Genomic DNA, 26,344 nt, shown 5'->3' on the forward strand with positions numbered 1-26,344 from the left:
GGGGGCTGTATAAACGATCCTTGTTGTGATTAATGTCTCTGGTTCATTCTAGCTTTTTCTTTTCTGGCCACAGCCTCAGCCTGGCCTGACCTGGTATAATGATCACACCCTCCTGGTCATCACTGCTCCCCAAAATACTTTCACAAGGGGCTGCCCTCTATGGTTGCTGAGGTTGCTCACTGCTCAAGTGCACTCAGCTAAGGAAATTCAGCTTGTGTTTTTCCCTCCCAAAGCTGTGAGCCTCAGAGAGGGGCTGCCTCTGCCTAGAACATGTGCCTTTTTCTAAATCTCATGAAAACTATACGTGCTAGAAGGCACCTGAATCACCTTATAGTGGGATTTATTCAGCTTAGAAATGTGGACTCAGATGGAGCTTCAGAGGGGATCTGACCCAATATTCTTGTTGTATAGAAAACTATTCATTCAGTCATTCATTTATTGAACTTTTACTGGATACCTGCTATGTGACAGGGTTCCCCCGTTGCCTCAGTGGTAAAGAATCCACTTGCAATGCAGGAGCCACAGGAGATGCAGGTTCGACCCTGGGGTCGGGAAGATCCCCTGGAGGAGGACGTGGCAACCCATTCCAGTATTCTTGCCTGGAGAATCCCACAGACAGAGGAACCTGACGGGCTACGGTTCATGGGGTGGGTCGCAGAGTCAGATACACCTGAAGTGACTTGGCACACACACACACTATGTGACAAGTAGCATCTCTCCACTTAGCAGGAGGCAGAAGTGTTCATAAGAGGAGTAGGGCATGGGACGTGACTGGTCCAACTGTGCTCCTGCCGACCTCTGACCTGGGGACACCCCATGTCCTCATTCCTCCACCTCCAGAGCTGCGGGCAGGATCCTGAAATGCCAGGTATGACGCCAGTTTACTATTACTTGCTGTTCTCTGCACTTACTGGCACCTGACCCTGTGCCTTTGATCCAGCTGGGCTTGTACACTGGTAACCCACTGTCCTCTGCTCAGGGCTCAAAGCTGATTTAGATGCCAAGGCCTGCCAAGGCTGGAAAACCACTTAGGGGCTGCATGGCCCTGGATGGTACATTCAAGCAGGAAAGAGGAGTCAGAACCTGGCTCTGGGTTGCCTGTCATTAACATGCATTGAGTTTGGTCAAGCCACAAACTATCTCTTTGTTTGCAAGATAAGAAGTCTGAGCCACAAGACATATAAGGTTTTGCCAATTCTAATCTTCTGGTCACTGGTTCTCAAATTTTGGCATGGGAATTACTAGGAGGGCTGGTTAAAATCAGCCCTAGAACTTCAGATTTGGTGGATCAGGGGTGGGGCCTGTATTTGTCCCAAGTCCTAGATGCTGTGATTCTGCTAGTCCAACCACTGCTCTAGCAACTCTGGCTGCACATTAGAATCACCTGGGGGAGCTTTAAACAGTGTGGATTTCAGGCCCAACCCCAGAGCAATTAAATCAGCATCTCCAAGTGGGAGCTTGTGCTTTGTTATCATTTTAAAGCTACCCCTCCCCAACCATTGCCACCCCGGGTGATTCAAGGATAGAAAACACTGTTCTAGAAAAGTGTCCAAGGATGTGACAGCACATTGATTGGGTAAATGTCTGATTTCCCTTTGAAGAAATGTCTCTGAGATCCCAACTCAGCCCCTTATTGGCTGCCTGGCTTTGAACAGTCTCCCTGAGCCTCCATTTCCCCTCCTTTAAGTGGTAGCTGTTAGGACCAAACTAATCTGCCTCCCCATGTCTGCCCTCCCCTTCCTCTTGTCTCCAAGGAGAACTTGTGCATTTCTTCTGCTCTGAGGCTGTTCAGCTGAGCACAATTCAATAAGCATTTATTAAAAACTCACAGTGTGCAAGATGCTGGCCTTAATGATGTGGGAACACAAGGATGAATCAGGCTCCGTCCCCTCTCCAAGGAGCTCACATGCAAGTAGGGGAGATGAGGCATGTGTCCAAACGTGAGGCAGGATGTGTCACAGGCCAGAGAGGAAGTAACGGCGGCGGGGACCCCTGTATGCAAGGCCCGTGGTGGAGACCCTTTATGGTACATTACATGATCCTCCCAATAATCCATGAGGTAGCTTCAAGTGTAACACCCACTTTACAGATGAAGGAACTGAGGGTTAAAGGACTGGCCAGTTACCCAGGGTGCAAGAGCCAGGTTTTGTTGCCACAGGAGCCCAGAGCAGGATGAGATTCACACCATGAGAAAGGCAAGGAGGCTTTGTCAGAAGAGGTGTGGACACTGTGGTTTGAAGGATGTGTAGAAGTTCAAAGAGTAGACAGAAAAAAAAAAAAAAGGTAGATAGAGAAAAAGGTAGAAGGATCAGCATCACAAAGGATTGGAGGAGGGAAATCCAAGCTTCTTTAGGGACCCAGAAGTGGTTTGATTGGCTGAAATTCAGGCTAATGGTGAGGCACGGTGGGAATCAGATCCTGGTTGGAGACCTTATGTACTGGGCTAAGGGGTTTTGATTTTATATCTCAAGAAGTGGGGAGCCATTGAAAATTCTTGAGCAAGGGATGGCATTTTTAGAAAAAGATGAAAGTGGTCATGGGTTATGAGAGAGGGAGGGTGATGAGAACCCAGTAAGGAAAGAGATGGCTATGATAGGTGGTCCATGTGAGACGGTAGTGCAAACGGGGCTTGGCGGGGCAAGGAAGCCTAGGAAAGTGAGCACACGCAGGTGTCCTGTTGCCACGTGAAACTTCCTTGGGCATCCATTCCTCAAGTGCACCTGTTTATTGACTGAGCCACTCTGCACTGGTTGGGGGGGTGGGGCGGCAGGGGCAGGTGGGTCTCCTGGGGCCCCACAGCTCCATATACAGCTCCCCTCAAGATGGGGACATGGTCAGTGGAGCATGACCCACTCATGGTAGAGAACTGGGCTGAAGCAGCAGGTAATGGGTTCCTGGGCCAGGTGAAAGCTGGCCGCCTGCCATGTTTCCAGGATGGGGGTGAAGGAAACAGCCCCATGGCCTAAGTCCTCCTGACCCGAGCTATCCAGGTGAAACGTACCACCCTGCCCACCTCCTGCTGTGAAGTTCACAGCCAGCTCAAGCCTCACGGCCTCTGTGCATCAAGCTGAGCACAAACCCTCCTGGGCTAAGCCAGTTCCTAGAAGCAAAGTCTAGGTGAGGAAAGAGCACTGGGCTGGGATTCTGCCACTTGCCAGCTGGGTGGTCTTGAGTATGTCCCCAAAGCCTTTCTGAGGTCTAGATATTCCATATCCTCTGGATAGGGGACTGATCACAGTCAAGGAGTGTAAGTGCTGAGTCCTCCATCTAGTCCCTCCACCTCCATCTACCCCGTCTTCTCTGGTTAACTTCCCTGAAGAATCCCAAGATCACACAGAGACAAGAAGAGCAAGCCACTATTCACAGTCAAAGGCCAAGATCATCTTTGTACATTTGTCACTCTGTGGACCTAGCATAGCATACCCATTTTATAGATGACATAACCAAGCCCAGATAATTTCCACAACTGGCCCAATTGGGCTCAAATATTTGAGCGGACATAGAGGCAGACTGAACACTAATGTCTCACCCAAAGGGGCTGGAGCCTCAGCTTGGTTCCCCCCAGACCCCTCTGCCTCTCATGAGGTCTGAGAGCAGATTGGCAGACATCCCCCAGGTCCAGTGTTCTGGAAGCAAGGCTATAGCTCCCTGGAGGATACAAATGATGGTTGGACAGACACAGAACTGCATCCCTTCATTGTCCCTATACCTCATCATCAGTCAGTCAGTCAGTTCAGTCACTCAGTCGTGTCCGACTCTTTGCGACCCCATGAATCGCAGCACACCAGGCCTCCCTGTCCATCACCAACTCCCGGAGTTCACTCAGATTCACGTCCATCAAGTCAGTGATGCCATCCAGCCATCTCATCCTCTGTCGTCCCCTTCTCCTCCTGCCCCCAATCCCTCCCAGCATCAGTCTTTTCCAATGAGTCAGCTCTTCGCATGAGGTGGCCAAAGTACTGGAGTTTCAGTTTCAGCATCATTCCCTCCAAAGAAATCCCAGGGCTGGTCTCCTTCAGAATGGACTGGTTGGATCTCCTTGTATCATACAGAACATTTTTTCCATCTCTTGATAACCCTGGAGGAGAACATCACTGTTGGGGGCTGCTGCTAAGTCTCTTCAGTCGTGTCCGACTCTGTGTGACCCCATAGATGGCAGCCCACCAGCATCCCCTGTCCCTGGGATTCTCCAGGCAAGAAGGTCTTTAACACCTCTCCCAAGCTGGCCCACCTCCCTTTTACACAGAGGGCACATCTCAAGCCTTGGAAGGCTAGTTTCCTGCTAGAATTTAATAACCTTGGTTTGTTTCCCTTGTGTTTATTTTTGTTCTTATCTTCTATTTATGGCAAGTGATACTGGTTTCCCATTTAAGGCAGTAATATAACAATTCTCCAGAAAACGTGTTTGGGGCAAGGAGGAGAGGAGTGGGTCGTGGAGCCAGAGACAATTCTAAGTAATAAAGATTGATATCTGCACTGGTTCAAGGTGGGGAGAAGCGAAGAAAGAGAGGTGCTGCCCAAGACCTGCGTGTCGCGCGGATCTCCATTCAGGCGCGCTTAGGTCAAGGTGACTCCGCGGCCCCTCCTGATGGCACGTGCACGGCCCATGTGTCATCCTGCGGGGTCCCGCGGGCCCGGAGACCTAGGGAGGAAGGCGTTGGTTCGGGGCGGGCAGGCAGGGCGCCCGGGAGGGCCCCTGGGGTTTTCGGCGGAGGAGGAGGGCGCGGGAGCCGTGGCGCGCGGGTTGCCATCTGACCGGGAGCGAGCGGCTGGGGTCCCCGGCCAACCCGCCTCGGGATCCTGGCGGGTCACCTGCGGCTGGGGCGATGTGCGTGTGAGTGCGTGCGCAGACGTCAGCCTCCCAGGCCCGTTCCGCCTTCTGCTCACCGCGCGCACCCCGAACCCCCTGCCGCCCCCACCCTGAGCTCCCCAGCCCCACGCGCCCGTGCACGCGGAGCGCCAGACTGCGGCGCCCGGGCGGCCGCGGGCGGGGCCGAGGGGCGGGACCAAGCCGCGGGGCTCGCCGCCATTGGTCGAGCGCAGCACCCGGGGCGGGGCGTCGGGGGAAGGCGGGTGGGCGCGCTCGCTGAGGCAGAGGCGGGCGCCGAGCAGCGGGACTGGCTGCTCGCTTGATGCGGAGAGGGTGAGCGGGAGCCGCTCGACGGGTCCACGGAGAACCGCTCGTAGAGGCGGCGAAAGGCGTCCAGGCCTAAGCTGGGCTTCTGCCGCTGGAACCGCCATCTGGAGCTTGGGCTCTGATCACTTTTCGGAGGAACTGTTGACCTCGCCCGGCAGGAGGAAGAGGGGCGTCCGCCTCCAGGAGCAGGAAAGAGGGAGGAGCCAGAGCCCCGCAGAAAGTTCGCCTCCTCTGGGGGACCGAGAGGGAGAAGTGGGAGGAGGAGCCTGTTTAAGGCTAACTCAGAGCTGCGAAATCTTAGGGCGGCGTTCAAGGCCCCCTCCCACACGCTCGCGCAGCAGAGTGCCCTGCTCCTCTTTCAGCCGCTGGCTGCGCCTCGCAGGGAAAAAGAGCATACCCTCGGCGCCGGGGGAGCGGCAGAGCTGAGGTCGAGGCCGAGCCGGGCACGCATCCTCCACCCGAGCGATCCCCTTTGGAGCTGGCGGAATAGGTGGCATAGGCAGTCGGGAGGATAGGTTCGCCCACCCCGGACACGCACATACGCACGCACCCGCAATCACTTCCAAGGGACTCTCCAAGAGTCTCTAAGGACCAGGAGACACCCCTTCTGCCCTCGCCCCCCAACCCCGGAGCCCCAAGCGGGGACCCCGGGATCAGACGTCCCCACGCCTCCGGGCACCTGGCTCAGCAGGAGTCCCCCGGGTCCGGGCAGGGCAGGGCCGGCGGCGGCAAGCCGGAGCCCGCCCAGCGCCCGGGCCCCGCCGAGCCCTCGGAACCCACTCATGGGGCACCGGCTCCCCGTGTCCCCTCGCCCGGCCGCGCCCAGCCCGGCGCCCCGAGACGCGCAGAGGAGGATCCCGGCGCAGTGACCCGGGAGCCGCCGCAGCCCCTGGAAGCCTCGGCTGCCGGAGAGGAAGGCTGCTCCCCGCACCTCCAGGCCCTTCCAGGCATCCCTCTGAGCCGCGCCAGAGGCCCGGCCCGCCATTCCCAGGTAGGAGGGAGACACCCCAACAGAACTGGGGAGGCGGGGAAGCCGGGGAGAAAGGTTTGAAGCTTTGGGGGGTAGGGTTAGGTGAAGCCTTACAGGAAGTGGAAAAGTCAAACTGAGCCTGTTATGTGCCAGGATCACAGGGCAACTTCACTTACCTAGAGAAAATGAAATTAGTTGAGCGCCTACTGTGTGTCAGGCTGGATGCTTATCCCAGGAAAGAAAGACTTAACTGAGTTTGTGTTTAAAGAGATCTGGAGTAACAGCCTGTTTGAATATAAGGGAACTGAGGCTTAGAGAGGAAGAGGCACTTCCTTTCCCCAAACACTCCCCTCCTCCTTCCTAAACTGGCTTCAGCCTGCAAACCTGGCTAAGGGTGGGGCTGGGGTGGGGCCAGCTGGTGGTGGCCTTGGTGAGGACCTCCTCTGAGAGAGCTTAAGGAGCACCTTCCTTGCTTAGAGTTCTTTGAGCTTTGGGGGGAATTGGTGCAAGGAGTGAGTTTCCTGGGCGATCCCCTTCCCAAGATGGGTTTTCTGTGCTCAGCTGGCCAGAGGGCCTCCAAGCACCTCTGCAGGGTTCTGTCCTCCCTGTGCCCCCAGCCCTGGGAGGATGACGAAGGGTGTAGTCCTGGACCTCATGGGAGGTGGGAGGCTGTGCTGTGAAGGAGCAGCCAGATCAGGAGCCCATGATTCAGGTTTCTTCTGGCATCAGAGGGACACGATGGGGTCCCCCAAGACCTCTGCCTGCACTCCAGCCCCTCTGCACCTGACTGCTCCAGGCAGCCCCTTGACTGCCAAGAGGAAGTGTCACAGAGAAAGGAACCTGCTTCCTGTGTGCTGGAGCTGTGTGGGCCTCTTGGCTTCTCGCTGAGCTCTCAGGGCCACTCTGTAGGTTTGTTTCTACCATTTGGTAGATGACCAGCCCCACCAGGTCCAGTCATTTGCCCAGGGCAGCTGGACTGGTGAGAGGCAGATCTGGTCTGCCCCCTTCCTGCCACCTCAAGAGTGTGAGATTGGCTTTGCAAAGCACACATGACTCCCCTCAGTGGGGGCATGGAGGCCAGGGAATACGTGTGTGTGTCCAGAGTCTGGGATGTGCCCTAATGGTGGAGGCTTGGGGTGTGTGGGAGGGAGGGAAGGAGGGAGGGCTCAGGGTATCACAAGGAGGAGGATGTGGCCAGACTCTCATCCTCTGCTCTTGCCCCTCTGACCCTTCCATCTTCCTGGCAGGCCCTGGGAGAGGGGCTTGAGGGAGAAGAAGGGGTGAACCCACAGACGCATGGGGCGGGAGCTGGCTGCTCAAGGTCTGGGGGGTTCCGGGCAGGGTGCTTGACCCCAGCTATCTGCAGCAAGAAACAGAGGGAATTAGAATAGACCTCCAGGCTCATTCCCCCAACCCGATGCCAGCTGAGGCTTCTGACACTGTTTTGAAAAAGCCTGATTTTGGCCAGGGGGTGGGTTTTTATAGAGGTAAAAGCCCAGACTTTGGAGCCAACAGCCTGATTCTAATCCTGGCCTGACCAGTCATCTGTGTAAACTGGGGCAAGTGACTCAGCCTCACTGACCTCCCGTTCCCCATGGGGTCCAGCAGGTTGACGGTGGGCCCCTCTTCATGGGACTGCCGTGAATTCACAGGGATAAGGCACACAGGCACCCAGCATAATGGAGAGCTGCTGGGCTGTGGCGACCATTCCCCCAGCACGGCTCCACCACCTCTGCTTCAGGCCCTTCTGCCTCCCAGGTGCCCATAAAAAGACCCTGGGGTGAGTCACAGAGCTTGCATTCGGGTACCCGTGCGCTACTGGGGGCTCCCACTAACCATTCTCTGGGCCTCCAGGGGGGAAATCTACATTCTCAAAGGGCCCTTTGAACTCTGACCCCTGCCTGCTTCTCACTGTAGGGTCAGCCTGGCTGAGGATGGAGAGAGGGGAACAGGAAGTGGAGGAGGAGAGAAGCTGTGCCCAAAGCATACCCACAGAGCCTCCTCTAGGGGAGGAGAAGGGAAGAAGGACATGGGGGGGAGCCCATGGAAGTGCTGTCACCTGACGGCCAGGTGTCTGGGTACTTCACACAGCCCCACGTGGCTGGAGCCATGTGCAGACTCGCAGTCTTCTCTCGGAGATGAAAGCCACAGATTTTTTTCCTCCTTTGCCCTTTTCTGATCCCCTGCCTCCTCTCTCTGACTTCCTCATGTCTGTTCAGTTGCTGATGTTAACATGTCTAATACTAAGAACTCTGAGCTAGAGGCTGGGGCAGGCAGTGATGGAGACGTACTATCCCTGGGGGCTGCCAGCCTTCTCTATCTCTGTAGACAGAGATGACCAGCAGCAGAGTCAAGCTCCAGGCAGAGGGACTTGGGGAGGAGGCTGTCCTGATGTGGGGGCCTCTTCCCCCCGATCCTGGCCTCCGTTGAAGGCCCAGGCTGGCTCTCTCTCAGCATGGGAGGAGATTGAAGAGTTCAGTGCTGTTGGCTTGCAGCTTCCTCTCCCTTGCTGCCAAGCCAGGTGTGTGCTCAGTTCACGGCGACCCACCTCAGTGTAGCTCCTGGGCCAGCTAGACAGGGTGGAGGTGGAGGGAGAATACCCCAGAAGGAAGCTCTGAATGATCTCCAAAAGGAGAGTCATTTGCTTCTTTCATGCACAGGTCATTTATTGAGCACCTGCTGTGTCCATGGCACTGAAAGCCTGCAGTGTAAGCTCAGAGTTGGCTTCAGGCACAAACTGGGTGGAGATATGTAGGAGTTGTACGTTTGGAGTCACCATCCTGGCTCCCTTATTAACTAAAAGGGCCAGTCGTGTAGACTTTTAAGCATCAGGTCCTTATTTGTGAAACAGGGAAGGGAATGCATACTTCATAGAGAGGTGGTGAGGGGAACCCCAAGGCACGGGGCAGACTGCCTGAGATTGAAGCCCTCCTTGGCTGGTTACTGGCTATGTAACCATGAGCTAAGTACTAAACTTCTTTGTGGTGCTTCAGTTTCCTCATCTGTAAATTGGGGTAACCACCTACCTTCTGGGGATCCTGAAGGATGAAGTGGGTTAGTACACATTCAACTTAGAGCGCTCTGCATATATTAACTGCAAAATAAATGTCAGCTGTGATTATTGTTCTATACTTAGCACAGTGCTTGGCACACTGCAGGGCTTGGTTACTGCTGATTATCGTCACAGCTCCAGGGTCAGCGGTATGCTGAGCTGGCTTATTGTGTGCGTCTCTTTGCAATTCATTCATTGAGATCGTCTTGGGAGCTTGGAATGGCCATGGTAGGAGTATTTTGCCATGAAATTGACAAATGCTGCCAATCAGAGCTTTTATGAAGGTCTTTTTAAAAAACCACTTTACTGCATGGTGGCTCTCAGTTGGGCAAGGCGATGACACTGACCAGGTTGTGTGCAATGGCAGCCCACTCCAGTATTCTTGCCTGGAGAATTCCATGGATGGAGGAGCCTGGTGGGCTACAGTCCATGGAGTCACAAAGAGTCGGACATGGCTGAGCAACTTCACCCACTTGGTGGAGTGGGAGGCAGAGGAGCCTTCAGAGAGGAGGTGACATCTGAGCCAGACCCTGATAAAGGGAAGAGGGGTTCTGGGGGAGGGGCTGGCATGAGTTGAGGGCTGGTCCCAGCAGAGCTCAAGCTCACTAGGGGTTCCAAGTCAGGGGGAATTCTGGTGGGTGCTGAGAGAGGAAAAAGGAGGGTGGCTGGGCTATGAATGGCCTTTGGGTGGGCCTGATGGAGCCCCTGGAAGTTACTTATCTCTAATTGGGCTTTGGAGCTTGGATCCATTTCAGCCTCTCCCACAAGGTCAAGAGGTTCCTGTAGAAAGTTTTGGGTATACCCCAGAACCATAAACCCTTGGAGCTATGAGGGACCTGAGTCATTCTTGTGTCATTTCTCTGACCTGCATCTCATAGTCCAGGCAAACTCCCAGGATCTGGAGGTTGAAAAACTGCTGGGCAGCCCCGTCCCTGGGCATGGAGGATGTGGTCTGGACCTGGCCTTTCTCTTCTTTCTGGGAAGGCCAAATGGCCATGGCACCCCCTTGCTTAAGAAATGCTCTCTAAAACCTTCCCCATGCCATGTCCCAGAGTCACAGGCTCCCAGGAAGCCAGAACTGCAAAGGACAGATGGTCCAGGCAGAGAACAGAGTCAGCATCTTTGAGACCTTGCCATGTGCTGAGCCCTTTACAACAGCCCTGTGAATCAAGTCCACTTTATAGATGAGAAAAGCGATGCCCAAGGATGTTAAGCTCCTTTCCCCAGAGGAGTAGTGAGTTAGGGGTAAATCGAGGAGTCCAGCTCCAACAGTCCCATCTGGGAATAAACAAGGGGTGAATGAACCCGGGGTGAGTGAATGAGTGAAAATGGGTAGATAAATGAAGGGGGAAAGAAACAAGAGAGGGGTGTTCAGGCAGAACTCCACGGCCCTTAGAGAGACCTCAGTCCAGCTTTCCCATTGTACAGACAGAAAAGTTAGTGAAAGTCGTGCAGTCGTGTCCGACTCTTTGCAACCCCATGGATTATACAGTCCGTGCAATTCTCCAGGCCAGAAAATTGGAGTGGGTAGTTTTTCCCTTCTCCAGAGGATCTTCCCAACCCAGGAATCGAACCCAGGTCTCTCGCATTGTAAGTGGATTATCAACTGAGCTATCACAGAACCAAGTAAGAGGCTGACAGGGGAGGCCACAGCCTCCAGCACAGGCTGCAGGGCCAGGCCCCCGGCTTCCTGACACTCGACCCCCTCTCTCTGCTGCAGCCCCGAGCCATGATGAAGACCTTGTCCAGCGGGAACTGTGCACTCAGTGTGCCTGCCAAGAACTCGTACCGCATGGTGGTGCTGGGCGCCTCTCGGGTGGGCAAGAGCTCCATTGTCTCCCGCTTCCTCAATGGCCGCTTCGAGGACCAGTACACACCCACCATCGAGGACTTCCACCGGAAGGTTTACAACATCCGCGGTGACATGTACCAGCTGGACATCCTGGACACGTCCGGCAACCACCCCTTCCCCGCCATGCGCAGGCTGTCCATCCTCACAGGTGGGTGCCGGGGGGCGGGGTGGGCATGGGAGCTTGGGTATGGGAGTGTGTGTGCTTGGCACTTGACAGTTTGCAAAGCCCTGCCTCCATCCGAGATGAAGCTCGTGAGCCCCCGTGCACCGCACCATGAGGTCGGAGAGGTATTACTGCTTGCCGACAGAGGATGGAGCCAGGGCCCCAGAACCCTTCCCTCTGACTCTGGTTTAATTCCTTGTGGCTGCTGGTGCTGCCTTCCAGATCTGTGGCTTTACCTAGGAACAGAGGGGCTCCTGCCTACTTCCTGCTGCGGGTGACCCAGCAGAGCTCCAGGGCCCAGGGTCAGTCTGTCAGACTCAGATCTATTGACACCCGAGGCCTTTGCCTCCTCTCAAAGAGGCAGGGACAGGACCCAGACTGTGATCAGTCAGAGAGGCTGGTGGGGACCTGCTCATGCTGGGAACTCAGTAATAATCACAGTAACAGCCATGGCGATTGCTAACTCTTATCAGGAGCTGCATGCCTGGGCCTCTTTATAGAGCTCAGCATGTATTTAATTAATCCTCACAACTAACCTAGGAGATGGGCATCTGCCTCCATTTTATATGTGGGGAAACTGAGGCCCCGGGAGGTTGAGTTACTCCAAATGATAACACAGCTGGGAAACGGCAGTCGGGCTCTCAGGCTTTAACCCTGGGCTCTCCTGTAGCTTCTCAGCCAGGCTGGGAGCCAGGGAGGGAGGGGAGCTTGTGGGGTACTAAGCGGGGGCAGATGGAGATGTGAAACTGGGCCATGCTTTTCGTCACTCAAGCAGTTTTGTGTGGTAGCTAAGAGCACAGGCCCAGAAACTGGTCTGCCTGAATGCAAATTCTGATTCTGCTGCTTCGTGGTTTTGTCCCTCTGAGCAAGTGACTTGACCTCTTTGGGCCTTGATTTTCTTATCTGTATTGTATCTGTACCCATCCTAGAGGCCTTCATGAGAATTAAATGAGTTTACATAGAAAAAGAGCTTGGCGAGTAGGTGAGTGCTCATGAAATATGGGTCTTATGCGAAACCTGCATTTGCAGTGTGCTTGCAGTGGGCTTTGCAGTCATTTCCTAAGCCACGCCCTGCCATTGCTGGGCAGCTGATGAAGGAAAGGAATCAGCAAGTAGTCCCCCAGCCATCACTAAAACAACCCCACAAATCAAAATACTTCTGCACCAAGAAACCCTTGCTATGCCCATCCCTCCCCCTACAGCCCAGCTAAGATCCCTCCCCGAGTGCCCTGGGCAGATGGCTTCCTTTTCCAGCTGTTCTCACTGATCATCTGATGCAGATCACACTCGGCCTGCCCCACTCCACATTTTGCAGAAGTTTGTGGACAGGGGGAGCCTGGGCTGACCTGGGTTCCAGTCCTGTCTCCACCACTTGGTAGCTTACATATGGGACCAAAGGTTCAGATCTCAGTCTTTCTAGCTACACAATGGGTATAATGTTGCTACCTCCCAGGGTGTCTCCTCAACCTACAGGAAAGTGCCAGGAGAGGAGGGCATGGGGGCTTTTCCAACACAGTGGGGATTGCAGGAATGTCAGCTCCCCCTACCATGGGGAGGGGACACAGTGTCCACTGATAGAAATAAAGCTAACTGAGGGAGGGAGAGAGAAGATATAGAGAGGAACCATGTGCATATTTCCAAACTTAAGTTTTAGTTACACAAATAACACACAAATGCATGCTCCCCTAAGCATATATATAAGGGTAAAAAGCCCCCTTGACCCTTGCTTCCACCCCCCAGGCTCTTGCCCCCTCCCCCGAGGTACCATCCCATCAGTCTTCCAGACACCCCATGAACACATTGAAATTCATGTTTGGGTCCCCAGAACAGAGTATTTTCATCTTTTTTACATGCATGTGTCATTCTGGGCACATCTGTCTGGCCACCCGTATTTTTGCTCGCCAGCCTGTGCCTCATTTTCCAACCTGGTGCTGATGCACAGCGCATTCTGAAAGCCATTAATTCTGCCGCCAGCTCTCCTTCCAGCTGCCAGCCAGGCGTCTCTGAAACTTGGCATGCAGCTTTGCATTTGAATGTGTCAAGGCCGCAGAGTCCTCAGGGGCCTGGGATTAGCCTACCAGGGTGGGTTTCACAGCCCAAGCAGAAATGGTTGCCAGCCCGGCACTGCCTTGCAAGTGCCTTTCTCAACAGCCCACACCACCCTTCATCATATCGCATCCCATCCATGCGGCCAGCTTTATGAACACCCACTGTGCATCGTGACGAAGCCTCCTTTTGCTCCGGAGCGTGTCATCGGCAGGAACGCAATCCTGAATGTGCTGGGTGCTATTTTGGGGGGACAAATGGTATGCCCTGGGGGTCCAGAGAAAGGAAGCAGCGGGGCTATCAGAAGCTGGAATTGCTTGATTTTCCTCTTGAGAACATGGGCTGGTCCCCGGCGCCTCTGAGCCTCAGTTTCCTGTAAAACAGGGATCTTAACATCTCCCCACAGGTTCTCAAGAGTTTAAGCCAAAGTGTAAAAGGTGCTTTGAGTGTGAGATTGTGATCACTGTAGTGAGATCTGACAATCGAGGTAGAGGCACTGGTCTTCTCTCACCCTCCCCACCTCCCCATCATCCCTGTTTCAAAGACCTACACAGAGGGATACAGCAAGTTGTAGCAGGGGTAGCGTGGGCCTCAGAGGCTAGTGTTCACTTGTTCACCCATAATGTATTCAAGAAGCAGCGGGCACCTGTGTGTGCCAGGCACCAGGAATCGGGTCCATGTCTCAGCCCAGCCATGCCTGAGCTGTGTGATCTTGGGCCAGTTGCTCACCCTTTCTGAGCCTCAGCCTGCCCACCTATCACGTGAAGGTAATGAAATGTCCCTCACAGAGGTTTCATGAGGAATCAAGGGGTACTCAGGTGGCTCTTACATGTGCTTGTTCTCATTATCCTTTTGAGATACAAGTCACTGAGCACATGTCACTCTCCATTTATTACCTCATCAGTCCCTCAAAAGCATCCTGCATGAGACAGGTGGGGAAACTGAGGTTTAGGGAGGTGGCATGACCCACGCAAGGCTGAGTGAGGGGGCAAGAGATAAACCTAGGCCTGCCTCCTGCCAGCACTCTCGGCTCCTACTGTATACCCGGGGCTGCTCCAGGCCCCGGGGATGTGCACTGAGCAGCAAGATCCCTGCTCTTGTGGAAAGTGTAGTAATTACTATTCTAACACAGTCCACACAAGCTCACAAATCACTCACTCTGTCTACAGCCCTGCAGGGAAATGTAGGGTGGATCCATTGTGTTTGAACCAGGCTGTGCCACGTATTAGCTCCATTACAAGTGATTTAACCTCCTGGGCCTCAGTCTTCTGCTCTGGAAAACGGGAATAATAGCAGCTCCCCCAGAGGGTCGCTGTGACGGTCAGGTCAAGGAGTGGGGAGAGGGCAAAGGAGCTGCCTGTAAACTTACCTCCCAGGGTTTCTGTCTCCACAGGCGATGTGTTCATCCTCGTGTTCAGCCTAGATAACCGGGAGTCCTTCGACGAGGTCAAGCGCCTCCAGAAGCAGATCCTGGAGGTCAAGTCCTGCCTGAAGAACAAGACCAAGGAGGCAGCGGAGCTGCCCATGGTCATCTGCGGTAACAAGAATGACCATGGCGAGCTGTGCCGCCAAGTGCCCACCACCGAGGCCGAGCTGCTGGTATCTGGTGATGGAAACTGCGCCTACTTTGAGGTGTCGGCCAAGAAGAACACCAACGTGGACGAGATGTTCTACGTGCTGTTCAGCATGGCCAAGCTGCCGCACGAGATGAGCCCCGCGCTGCACCGCAAGATCTCCGTGCAGTACGGGGACGCCTTCCACCCCCGGCCCTTCTGCATGCGCCGTGTCAAGGACATGGACGCCTACGGCATGGTCTCTCCCTTCGCCCGCCGCCCCAGCGTCAACAGTGACCTCAAATACATCAAGGCCAAGGTCCTCCGGGAGAGCCAGGCCCGCGAGCGGGACAAATGCACCATCCAGTGAGCGGGAGGGATGCTGGGCTGGGGCTTTGGCCGGGCCTTATGGAAGATGGCCCCAGCGCCCGCTGCCCACATCCCCCGGACGAAACCCCAAGAGCAGTCACATTCCGAGACCTCTGGGGGGCCAGACCGGAGTACCCCAGCCTCCAACCTCTGTATAGTTTCCTGCCTTCAACCGCTTCCCTCTGATTCCTCCTTTCCGCCGCTCCCCTTGGGTTTCAACTTCTCCATGGGGGGGTGGATCTCTGCTGGGCAGGAGGTGAGGCTGGGTGACATACGGACTTATGTCAGGACCCGAGTCAGAGCTTGCTTGTCCTTGCAAGAAACGCTGATGCCAGACGGGCCAGGGTACCGGCTTCCAACAGAGACTCCTGGAACATCAGAGGATGAAAACAACACCCTAGTCGGCTGGGAGGGGGCTCTGCCCTCCTGATGTAAGACGCAGCTTGGTTCAGGTGGCAGCTGGAAGTTTCTCCCTCTACTCCGTCCTGAAACATTAACCCTCTGGCCCAGCAGTTTCTATCCCCTACCCCCTGAGTTGGCCCCCAGCTCTCCCTGACACTGAGCCAGGGGCGTCTCTGTGTTCAAAGTGGGTGTGGCCACGTCTGCTGGACCACGTCCGTCTCCGGGACTGCCTCCCTCAGCCTCCCCTCCCAGGTTCCTCTCGTCTGCTGGTTGTGCCTTGTTGCAGCTGTTACATCGTGTTCCCAGTAGAAACGGAAATCATCGTACTGTAAAAGCCTAGTGATCCCTCGTTGGCCAGGACCTCCCCCCAGGTTCAGGTCCGCTGCCTCCACGGGGGACACCTTCCTCCTCGGCTCCCAGATGGGGTTCCTGTGGCCTGTTCGCAGCTGGACACTGCCCTCCTCCCGAGCTTCACGGTTTACACTGAATGCAGGCCGGGGCTGCATCTCCTCCTGCCCCCATTTCACAGAGGAGGCAGCTGAGACTCAGAGGGCCAAGGAGCAAGCCCCAGCTCTGCCTCCTGGCTAGTTCAGGATGGAGCTCCATCTGGAAGCTGGCTGTCCTCTGCTGTGCTTGTTCCTCAAACATTTATTGAGCACCTGCTGGGTGCTGGGTCCACTGTGCTAGAAAACAAAGAGGGTAAGCAATGCGCTTGACGCCCCTAAGGCCGAGGCTCCATGGCTCCAGCCTCTTTCCTTCCCCCAGCCTGGCCTCTGACTGCCCCTGCTGCCCTACTGTCTCTCTGCACGCAGTGGTGGGGAGATGTGGAAGAGCACCTGGGAGCTATAGCTGAGCTCAGGAGAGGCAGATAAGAAGAGCTCCCAGAGGGCCTTTTCCTGGCACCTGGGATGGGGTTGTGCTGGGTACCAGGTGTGGTGGGATTTGAACCTGTGGACCAAAGGCTCTTGTCATCAGCTCTTAACATTTTGTACTTTAAATCTCCTTGAAACTATTGAAGTTTAGAGCCACAAGGAGCCTTAATGATTGTCTAGTGAATCCAAGGCCCAGAGAGGGTAAGTAACTCACCCGGGGTCACACAGCAAGCCTACGAGTGGCAGAAGCAGGGTTAGGTCGGGGCATTCAGCACACACTATGACGTGCCCCTCCTGATCCTGCCTCAGCCGTGGGGCCTTCGGGGATTTGAGGTGTCGTCTCCCTGAGCCTCTCCCCAGATTGGCCTTTGAGGGCTTCTGTAGATCCTGTGTACATTGTACCCACGTATATACCTGTACACACACGTGAACACACAGAGAGACACGTGCCCTGGCCTCAGCTCTGCACTCCCCACACCTCCCACCCAGCCCTGCTGCCCAAGGCAGCTGCTCTGACCCTGCTTCTGACGCCTGGCCTGAACCTCAACCCTCTAAGCAGACCAGGTACCCTGGCCAGGACAGATGTGTGGCCCGCTTCCCTGTATCTCTGTGTACACTCTCGATTAAAGTGGGTTTGTTTCTAAGCCGTGTCCTTGGCCATGTAAGTTTTCTGTATTTCCAAGAGGAGGCGTGGCTCTTCTGCAACCATAGCTGGCCTCTCCCTCCCCAGATTGCACCTGCCTGGTGCCCTCGCCCTGCGGGTCAGCGCTGAGTCAGCCGTTGAGGTTAATTAAGTACGTGGTGGGACTGGGGAATAAAACCTGCAGATAGGAGGGAATAACTACCCTGGCCCTTCTGGGCCCTCTGAGGACTGTGTGCTGAGGTGTCTGTGTACCTCTGAGGAGTGACCAGGTCAGACAAAAGCCTCCTCCCTGTGGACCATCAGGCCTTTGTGGTCACCATGCATCTGACTCCTAGGTGGCGCCCAGAACCACGCGGAGAACATTTGGCAATAACGGCAAACAGTTAACAGAACTGTGGAGAGGGGCGGCATGCTATTAGCTCCTGGTGGGGGATGTTGCTGAACACCCTCCAGGGGCCAAGGGCAGCCCCCACCATAAAGAGTTACCCTCTTGAAGGTCGGCAGTGGGCAGCCTCCCCACTTGGACTGTCAACCCTTGAGACCAGGACACGGCCCATATCTATGTGTGGTTGATAACAACCTACAACTTTCAGGACAGTACTTAATAAACACTGGACAAGCAGAATGGCCCTTGTGTGAAATGACACAGGACGTGGGTGGGGATGGCAGATGGAAGTGGGGGGAGGTAGAGTGGGGGAGGCTACGTGTCCCTGTGTAACCCCAAATGTGGCACCTTGAATGGAAGTTCTCCTCGGACGGAGGGGAGGGGATCAACCATACCCCTGCTGGGTGAATGAAACCCCTCCTCTCGCTCCGTCGTCTTCTCTTCCAGCCCCATGAAAAACATGCTCGTGTTCACCCTTCTTGTGGTGGGGAATTAGGCTCAGAGCGGTCAATATCTTACCCACAACAAAGGGGGATAAGTGGCACAACAAAGGGGGTGAAGTGGCAGATCATGGACTTGAAACGAGGGGTCATCTGAGCTCCATGTGGGGGAGGAAAGGATTTTGCATCTGGGAGACGGAGACAGGTCTGTGCTTTTGATGGGTCAGCAAGTACCACTGAGCAGGAGGGCCAGGCCTGGAGAAAGAAGTTCAGAGAAAAGGAAGACAGGGTCCCTGTGGGCCAAGGGCTCATGATCCAGAGGGCGAGATCCCTGTGCGGGCATCCAAGTGAGCCTGGCTATGGTGGAGGAAAACCAGCCTGGGAGAGCTCCCAGCCTCCACTTATGGAGGAGCCCAGCTTCCCTCGCATCCTTTGCCCATGCCAGCCAGAGATGGTCCATGTGGGAGGCAAGTCACTGTGATGCTCTATCAATTCTGGGTCTTGTAAATGTGAGATGTGGAGGTGAACATTTCTTTCTGCATTGCAGGTCAGAACTGCACCCTAAGAAGGGCTAAATGGGGAGGCAGTTGGGTGCACCCACCAGAGCCCAGGCACCTCTGCCACGCTCCATCTCCGTGGCGGAGGCGGTGGGGGGGTGGGGTGCTGTGAATACATCCTATCTCTTACCAGACTTCAGTTTCTTCAGTTCTTAACGGGAAGTGGCGAGGAGGACAGCTGGACCAGACAGCACATGAATAGCCCCTTACAGCTCTATGTTCTCTGCAAGAAGGAATTAATATTCCCACTATATAACCCACAACATTCTGATCGTTACTAAACAGAACACGTTTGCTCCGAGTCCTGGCCCTAGCCCCACTCCGTGCATCCCACAGATTCACCCTGGAATGGGGTTAACAAAAAGCTGTGGCAGAGGAGGGAGATGTCCCAGAAAAACAGCCCTGGGATGGAGGGTGGAATAGATTGTAAAAAAGTTCCTCTCATGCAGAGAGCATTCAGAGATAAGCCCAGAGCAGCCAGCTTAACTCCCATCCTAGGAAGGGAGCACTGGGAATCTGACTTCTGAGAATTCTAAGCAGCAGACTGTAAGGACTCATTCTGTTCCACCTCCCTGAACCTGTCACTTATTCCAAAGAAAAACTTCAGTCTGCATCCTGGCTTGGTGGGGGGCTGATGAGAGGCCACCGGGGCTCAGCGGCAGAGGCTACTGGGAACTCGGAAGGGAAAGGGAGCCGACCTTTGTTGCAGGCCCGCTGTGCGCCAGATACCATGCTCAGCCTGTTTCCACATCCTCTCATTGCATCCTTGAGGAAAAGCTATATGAATCTTCATAGGAGGGACCTGAGGCCCAGAGAAATAAGGTATGCCTGGGGTTGCACAGCCAGTTAAGTGGCAGAGCTAGGCTAGAATTCATGTCTGATTGCAAAACCTGTTTTATCTCTAGAGCTTTCATAGCTGAGCCAGATAGAAGCTGCTCTCTGGAGGGAGAAGCCAGCAGGTTCCGGTAATGTGCGAACATGGTTCAGAGAACTCGGGTTGATGTCATTCACAAGGAGTGAGATGCCTGCCCCTCATAACCAAGGGCACAGCCACTGTAGCTAAGAAGAGCTTAGCTTCTCTCTCATGGAGAAGCCCAAGGTAAGCGGACTAGATCAGAGGATAGCTCTGCTCTACGGGGTCATTCAGGCATGCAGGCCTCAGGCTCCTCCATCTCTAGGATTGTGTCACATCTGCAAGGTCAAAGCCACCGCCATGTTCTGGTTCAGCCGGAAAGTTCAGGGAGGAGAGTGCAGACATTGCACCTCTGCTGTTCTCAGATTCCTATACATGTCCCGTCCGCTCACTTTCCACTGGCAAAACTCAGTCTTGTGTCTGAACCTCCCTGTGAGAAGGGCTGGGAAACACTGTTCCTTGCTGGCTGGTCCGGTGTCCAAGGGTGACTCGTAGAAAACGGGGAGCAATTGGCCGGCCAGCTAACAATCTCCACCCAGCCATCCTCGCACAGTGGTCTGGACCTCAGGACTCATGTCCAGCCTGTCTTCCAACAAGCTCCACACTGCAGACATGATCAGAAAGCAGCTCTGACTCCCCAAGGCTTTTTTCAAGTGCCTCTGGGTTTTGCTTTCCTCCTCCCTCCTGAGACCTGGGACTGTCCCATGACTTTTCTCACCTGTACCAGAGAAAATTTGGATGGCAAATTTGGTTGAAAGAAATGGCAACCCACTCCAGTATTCTGGCCTGGGGGATTCCATGGACAGAGGAGCCTGGTGGACTGCAGTCTATGGGATCTCAAAGGAGTCGGCCATGACTGAGCGGCTACACAACAACACGGACTCAATTAAAAGTCATTTGTCATGTGATGATCGACATTTTTGTCTTCATTCAAAGGAAAGACCTTCTCCCCTTCCTCCAGCTGAGCTCCGCTCTGCACAGACAGCTAGAATTCAGGGAAGAGAAGGGTGGGCAGGTTATTTTTTTACTCTCCATCTTCTGTTTTAGTGAATTGCAGTTTCTTTTTCCTCTGTTCTTGGGGGATGGGTCTGGGGAGCAGGATAGGGAAGAAGTGGGGGAGGGATGTTCTTACTTGCAGGGCACTCTGGTATTGAGGTAAGACTGTCACGCTTAGAGCTTGGGGAATGTTTAGTGATGGTATTAAAGTCTAAGAGGCTATTTTGTAGATTTTTCAGAGACCAGCCCACCATCACTGGAAATCTTGATGTAGTTCTGTGCATCTCTGTTTGGGGTACGTGCTTAGTCTTTCTGCAGGCCCTAGGACTGTTCTGGCATCCATGGATTCCCTCTTGCCCTTCCAGGATGCTCACTTGAAAAGGGTTGAAGGCATCCCCATAGCAGTGTTCTCTCATGATTATCCCACATTTGCTCTATATCAAACTCACATCATTTGCCCCAATTAGCCTGAGTGTAAGTTGATCTTAGTTCAGGCAGCTTCTTTATTGGCTGCACTGCTTTGCCTGTAGGATCTTAGTTTCCCAACCAGAGATTGAACCCATGCTTCCTGCAGTGGAAATACAGAGTACTAACCACTGGACAACCCATGATGTCACTTTAATTTTTTTTTTAATTTTGAATTTATTTTTTATTATTTAGATTTTATTTTCATTATTAACTAAATAATTCATCTGAGTGCAGTAAGGATCTTTAGCATCTAACTCAGACAGTCTATCACCCACTGGATTTATCAGGCAGGACAGGAGTCCACAGAGCCCTGGGCTATAGGGACATGCGTTAAGCACTTGAGGCTTGAGATGAGGACAGACACTCTCACAGAAGACCATAGCCCTCTCCAAAAATTCTCTTTACCAAGAAATCCTCTCACTACCGACTCTTTCATATCTTTGACATAGGTAAGAAGTAAGAGCATCAGGTAGCTGGCTCTTGGCCATCTACGTTGAAAATGTTGCTATTTATTTGCATCTTACTTTAGAATCTGAGAACAATCTCATTGGGTCTCAACCAAAAAGAAAGGGAGAGGCCAGCCTCATACTCCAGGAAAAAGGGGACCAGGGAATGACACTCAGGGAGGGGTTCCAGCCTCATCCAGGAAACGGAATGCTGAACAGAAAAGTGAGTCAGATCCCAGTGCAAAGACTGAACCAGCGCAGGTATACGGGGCACACACCTTAATGTGAGTCTCAACAAGAGAGGCAGAGCTTCTTAATAGTTAACAAATAGACTCTGATCTGAGGCTTTCTGGGTTTCCCTGGTGGCTCAGATAGTAAAGAATCTGCCTGCAGGGCAGGATGCCTGGCTTTGATTCCTGGGTTGGGAAGATCCCCTGGAGAATGGAATGGTAATCCACATCAGTATTCTTGCCTGGAAAATCCCATGGACAGAGAAGCCTGACAGGCTACAGTCCATGAGATCCCAAAAAGCTGGACACGACTGAGCGAATAACTTACCCTCTCACTCACTGAGACTTTCTGGGTCCAAATCTCAGCTCTCCTATTTTCAAGTTGAGTGTCCTTAAGCAAACTACTTTTGTATTGGTCAGCTTTCACTGCAATAACGCTGTGTAACAAACCACTGCCAGATTTGTTATGTGGTTCATAACAAACATTTCTTCTTATACTTACTGGATTCCAGGTCACTTGCAGTCTGAGTGGTTTAGGCTGAACGTTGCTGGTCTTAACTTAAATACTGATCCTGTTTTAATTTAAAATTTTATGTTTTGTTCATTGTGATGTCTTATTCCATTTAGGCTGCTATAACAAAAGTACCATAGGCTGGGTATTAACAACATGCCCATATTACAAAATAAATTGGTTTATAAGCAAATTACATATTGATCACATAAACTGGCTTATAAATAATGAACATATATTTTTCACAAATCCAGGATTAAGTACCAGCAGCTTCAGTGTCTGGTGAGGGTCTGCTTATTTTTACATAGATGACCATTTTCTCACTGTGTTCTCACATAGCAGAAGGGTCAAGGGTGCTGTCTAGAGTCTCTTCTATAAAAGCTCCGCCCTTATGACCTAACTTCCCAAAACTCCACCTCCAAATACCAGCACACTGGAGATTAGGTTTTAAAATATGAATGTGGTAGAGGGAGAACACAAACATTCAGGCCAAAGCAGTGGGTTTCCTTGCATTACTTTTTATTTTTAAAATATTACATTAAATGTCATTTAGCTTGGGGACTTCCCTGATGGTCCAGTCAGTGGCTAAAACTGTGAACTCCCAATGCAGGGGGCACCCAGATTAGATCCCTGGTTGGGGAACTAGATCCCAAATGTCGAAACTAAGAGTTCCCAGGCCGAAGTGAAGATCGAAGATCCCACGTGCTGCAACTAAAACCTGGACCAGTCAAATATGTAAATAGACAAATATTTAGGCTGAGCACCGAATAACTGATGCTTTCTAACTGTGGTGCTGGAGAAGACTCTTGAGACTCCCTTGGACAGCAAGGAGATCAAATCAGTCAGTCAGGAAATCAACCCTCAATAGTCATTGGAAGAACTGATGCTGAAGCTGAGGCTCCAATAATTTGGCCACCTGTTGCAAAGAATCGACTCATTGGAAAAGACCCTGATGCTGGGAGAAATTGAGGGCAGGAGGAAAAGGGGGTGACAGAGGATGAGATGGTGGGATTGCATCACTGAGTCAATGGACATGAGTTTGAGCAAACTCAAGAAGATAGTAAAGGACAGGGAAGCCTGGAGTGCTGCAGTTCATGGAGTTGCAGAGTCAGACACAACTTAGTGACTGAACAACAAGCTTGAACCCTGAGTTTATTGGTATCTCCTTAAATTTTTGTGGAGAAGGCAATGGCACCCCATTCCAGACTCTTGCCTGGAAAATCCCATGGACAGAGGAGCCTGGTGGGCTGCAGTCCATGGGGTCGATAGGAGTCGGACACGACTGAGAGACTTCACTTTCACTTTTCACTTTGATGCATCGGAGAAGGCAATGGCAGCCCACTCCAGTGTTCTTGCCTGGAGAATCCCAGGGACAGGGGAGCCTGGTGGGCTGCCGTCTATGGGGTCGCACAGAGTCGGATATGACTGAAGTAACTTAGCAGTAAATTTTTGCACCCGAGGCAATTGCCTCACCTTACCCTGGCTCAGGCTACCAGATAGGTTCTAGTCTGCTTCACATGCTTATTCTAGGACCAGTCCCCACTCCCCAGGCTGAAGAACCTGCAGCTACTGAGGGTAGGCACTCCCAAGATGAATCATAGAGCACAAAACGATGGAAATGTGAGACCCCCGCCTGGAGCTGGCCCACTGTCACTTCTTCCACACTTCACTGGCCAAAGCAAGTCATACAGCCAGCCCACAGCCCTTGGAGTGGGGTAATACTCAGTCCACTCTAGGGGAATTACATGCTAAAGGGTTTGCATGCATGTTCTAATACAGGGAAGGCATGAAGGACTGTGAATGTGACAGTCTGCCACACCTAGCCTCACTGAGACTCGCTGCAGGCCCACCTGGGGTGGATGCACTCCCGATGTGGTCCCTGCTCTGCAGCAGCAGCTCTGGCTGTGTGCCTCTTAGGAGCCAACCTCGGATGCATCACTTCTCTGCATCCCTGTCCTTCATCCTTGAACTTAGAGAGGACCACACAGCGAGGCATACACAAAAGCACTTGGCAACTTGTAAAAGGGTGCAAACACATGTTCACTGCAGGATTTTAAGACACAGCCCCCAAATACTTTGACACCTCTGTCTGCAAGAGGTAGGGTCTTTGTTCCCTCCCCTTGATCTAGATAAACATCTGACTGCTTCCACCAGTAGTGTATGCTGGAGTGATGCTATGTGTCTTCCAAAGCCAGCTCAGAAAAAGTCATGCAGTCTGTCTGCTTTTCTTGGAACCTTCTCTTGCTCCCAGGATGCTCCCCTCCAGAGCCCAGCTGCTGTGCAGTGAGCCCACTCCTTGTGGAGAGGCTGTGTCGGGGCACTCTAGAAGCAGTTCCAGCTGAACCAAACTGAAGGTCAGGCATGTGCAGACAGGAACCTTCAGGTGGTTCCCACCCTAGCCACCCCAGTCTCCAAGACTGGGCAGAGAGAAGCCATTCTTGCCATACTCTGTGCAAATTTCTGATCACAAGATCTGTGGGCAGAAGAAAGTAGTTGTGATTTTATGCCACTAAAGTTGGAGGGGTTTGTTAACAGCAATATATATTTAAGACATTCACCAAAACCCTCCTCACAGTCTGGGTCTCAGAGCAGATAAATGAATCAGACGTGGTCCCTGCTCCATAGAGAACCAGAAAGCAGCCCAGAGAAGCAATTGCACTGTATCCTGTCGTGTGCTATGTTAGGGGCTGTGGATGTCCCAGTGTGTCTGGACAAGGCTCTGGACTGCCTTTTCTGGAAAAGATGTTGCTGGAATTGAATTTAATGGATTATTAAAAGCTAAACAGGAGGACGAAGGAGTGTTCAAGGGACTAGAGCTGAATGCATCTTTGGCTCAGAGGGCAAAACCTACTGTTCCTGGAAACACCCTAAATACCTGGCTGCCACAGGACCTTTGCACTTGGAGTTATCTCTTCCTGATTCCTCTATAGTCCCCACTGGCTCGCTTGCTACTTTCATTCAGAATTCTGCTCAGAGAAGTTTCTCCTTTCTTCTTTTTTTTTCTTTTCTGGCCACACCATGCAGCAAGTGGAACTTGAGTTCCCTGGCCAGGAATTGAAGCTGCATCCCCTGCATTGGAAGCATGGAGTCTTAATCACTGGAGCACTAGGGTTATCCCTTCTCCTGACTTCTTGACCTAAGGGGTGTGTGTGTGTGTGTGTGTGTGTGTGTGTGTGTGTGTTAGCAGCTCAGTCAAGTCTGACTCTTTGTGAACCCATGGACTGTAGCCCACTAGGCTCCTCCATCCATGGGATTCTCCAAGCAAGAACACTGGAGTGGGTAGCTATTCCCTTCTCCAGGGGATCTTCCTGATCGAGGGATCAAACCCAGGTCTCCTGCATTTCAGGCAGATTCTTTACCATGTGAGCCACCAGGGGAGCCCTCTTGACCTGAGATCCCCCCAATCTATCACTCTTTGCCCTCTTTTCCTGATTCATCTTTCCTCATAACTTTGATCATCACTTGCCGCTTTATAACATGTATGTTTACAAAGTGGGAAATACAGGAGACTAAGACATGCTTCCCAGAGAAGCATGTTGCCTGGCACACAGTAGGTCTTCAATAAAGGTAGCAGGAGTGAGTGGAGAAACAAAGAGGGGGACTGGATCAGCTGCACACTTGGAACCCCACTGTGGCTGCAGGGAATGGGTCAGAGGGACGTGAGAGAGGATGGTGAGGAGAGGGTGGATGCGAGGTGATAGAACTGAAGACCTGGGGTCCCAAGCCAGCTGTGGAGAGCTGCACTGGGTAGAGAGTTGATAACCAGTCTCGGGATTGGTATTTGGGTAGCCGGGTGGTGGTGCCAGTCTCCAAAACGGGGCACCATTAGGACAGGGTGCAGGTTAGAAGGAGGTCATGAGCATGGGGGATGGGAAGAATGGGTTGAACTGGAGTCCTGTGGAGTTCGGAACCTCAAGTGCAATGGACCGACGGGAACCTGGAGGAGAGAGTCTGAAGCGTAGGAAAGAAGTCCAGTCTTAAGCAGTGGACCTGAGGGTCGTGTCAGCTGTGAGAGAGTGTGGACTAGACAGACCAGGCAGTAAGAAGAGGACCCAGAGGAACACAGTGTTTAGGAAAAGACAGAGAGTGAAGGATGGCAGAAGTAGAGAGGAGAGCTGGGTGGAAAACCAGAGTGTGCAGCCATGGCAGCTGGGGACCAGGAAGGTTCCAGCAGGGATAGGTGGGCACTGGTGTCAAAGCTGCCACGAAAGGGCTGCAAAGCATCCATGAGACACTGGAAGAAGCTGAGCTAAGGGACAGGCTGTGTGTGATGGGACAGGTTGGTGAGCCAACAGTGAGGGCCCCTTTTCCACTTATTTTTCTTTTTTTTTCTTCTTCT

The 26,344-nt window shown here is 53.1% G+C and overlaps 1 protein-coding gene across 1 annotated transcript; it reads left to right on the forward strand.

The window, feature by feature from the left end:
• Positions 1 to 5,646: 5,646 nt before the first annotated feature.
• Positions 5,647 to 17,060, forward strand: RASD2 (RASD family member 2). Its single transcript, XM_019961275.2, has 3 exons — positions 5,647 to 6,128; positions 10,880 to 11,159; positions 14,614 to 17,060. Exons 2-3 carry the CDS (start codon positions 10,889 to 10,891, stop codon positions 15,141 to 15,143), a joined length of 801 nt encoding a protein of 266 aa, XP_019816834.1. The 5' UTR covers positions 5,647 to 6,128; positions 10,880 to 10,888; the 3' UTR covers positions 15,144 to 17,060.
• The last annotated feature ends 9,284 nt before the right edge of the window (positions 17,061 to 26,344 follow it).

The sequence above is a fragment of the Bos indicus genome, chromosome 5 (assembly GCF_029378745.1).
Source record: "Bos indicus isolate NIAB-ARS_2022 breed Sahiwal x Tharparkar chromosome 5, NIAB-ARS_B.indTharparkar_mat_pri_1.0, whole genome shotgun sequence".
In the NCBI taxonomy this organism is placed as follows: Eukaryota; Metazoa; Chordata; class Mammalia; order Artiodactyla; family Bovidae; genus Bos; species Bos indicus.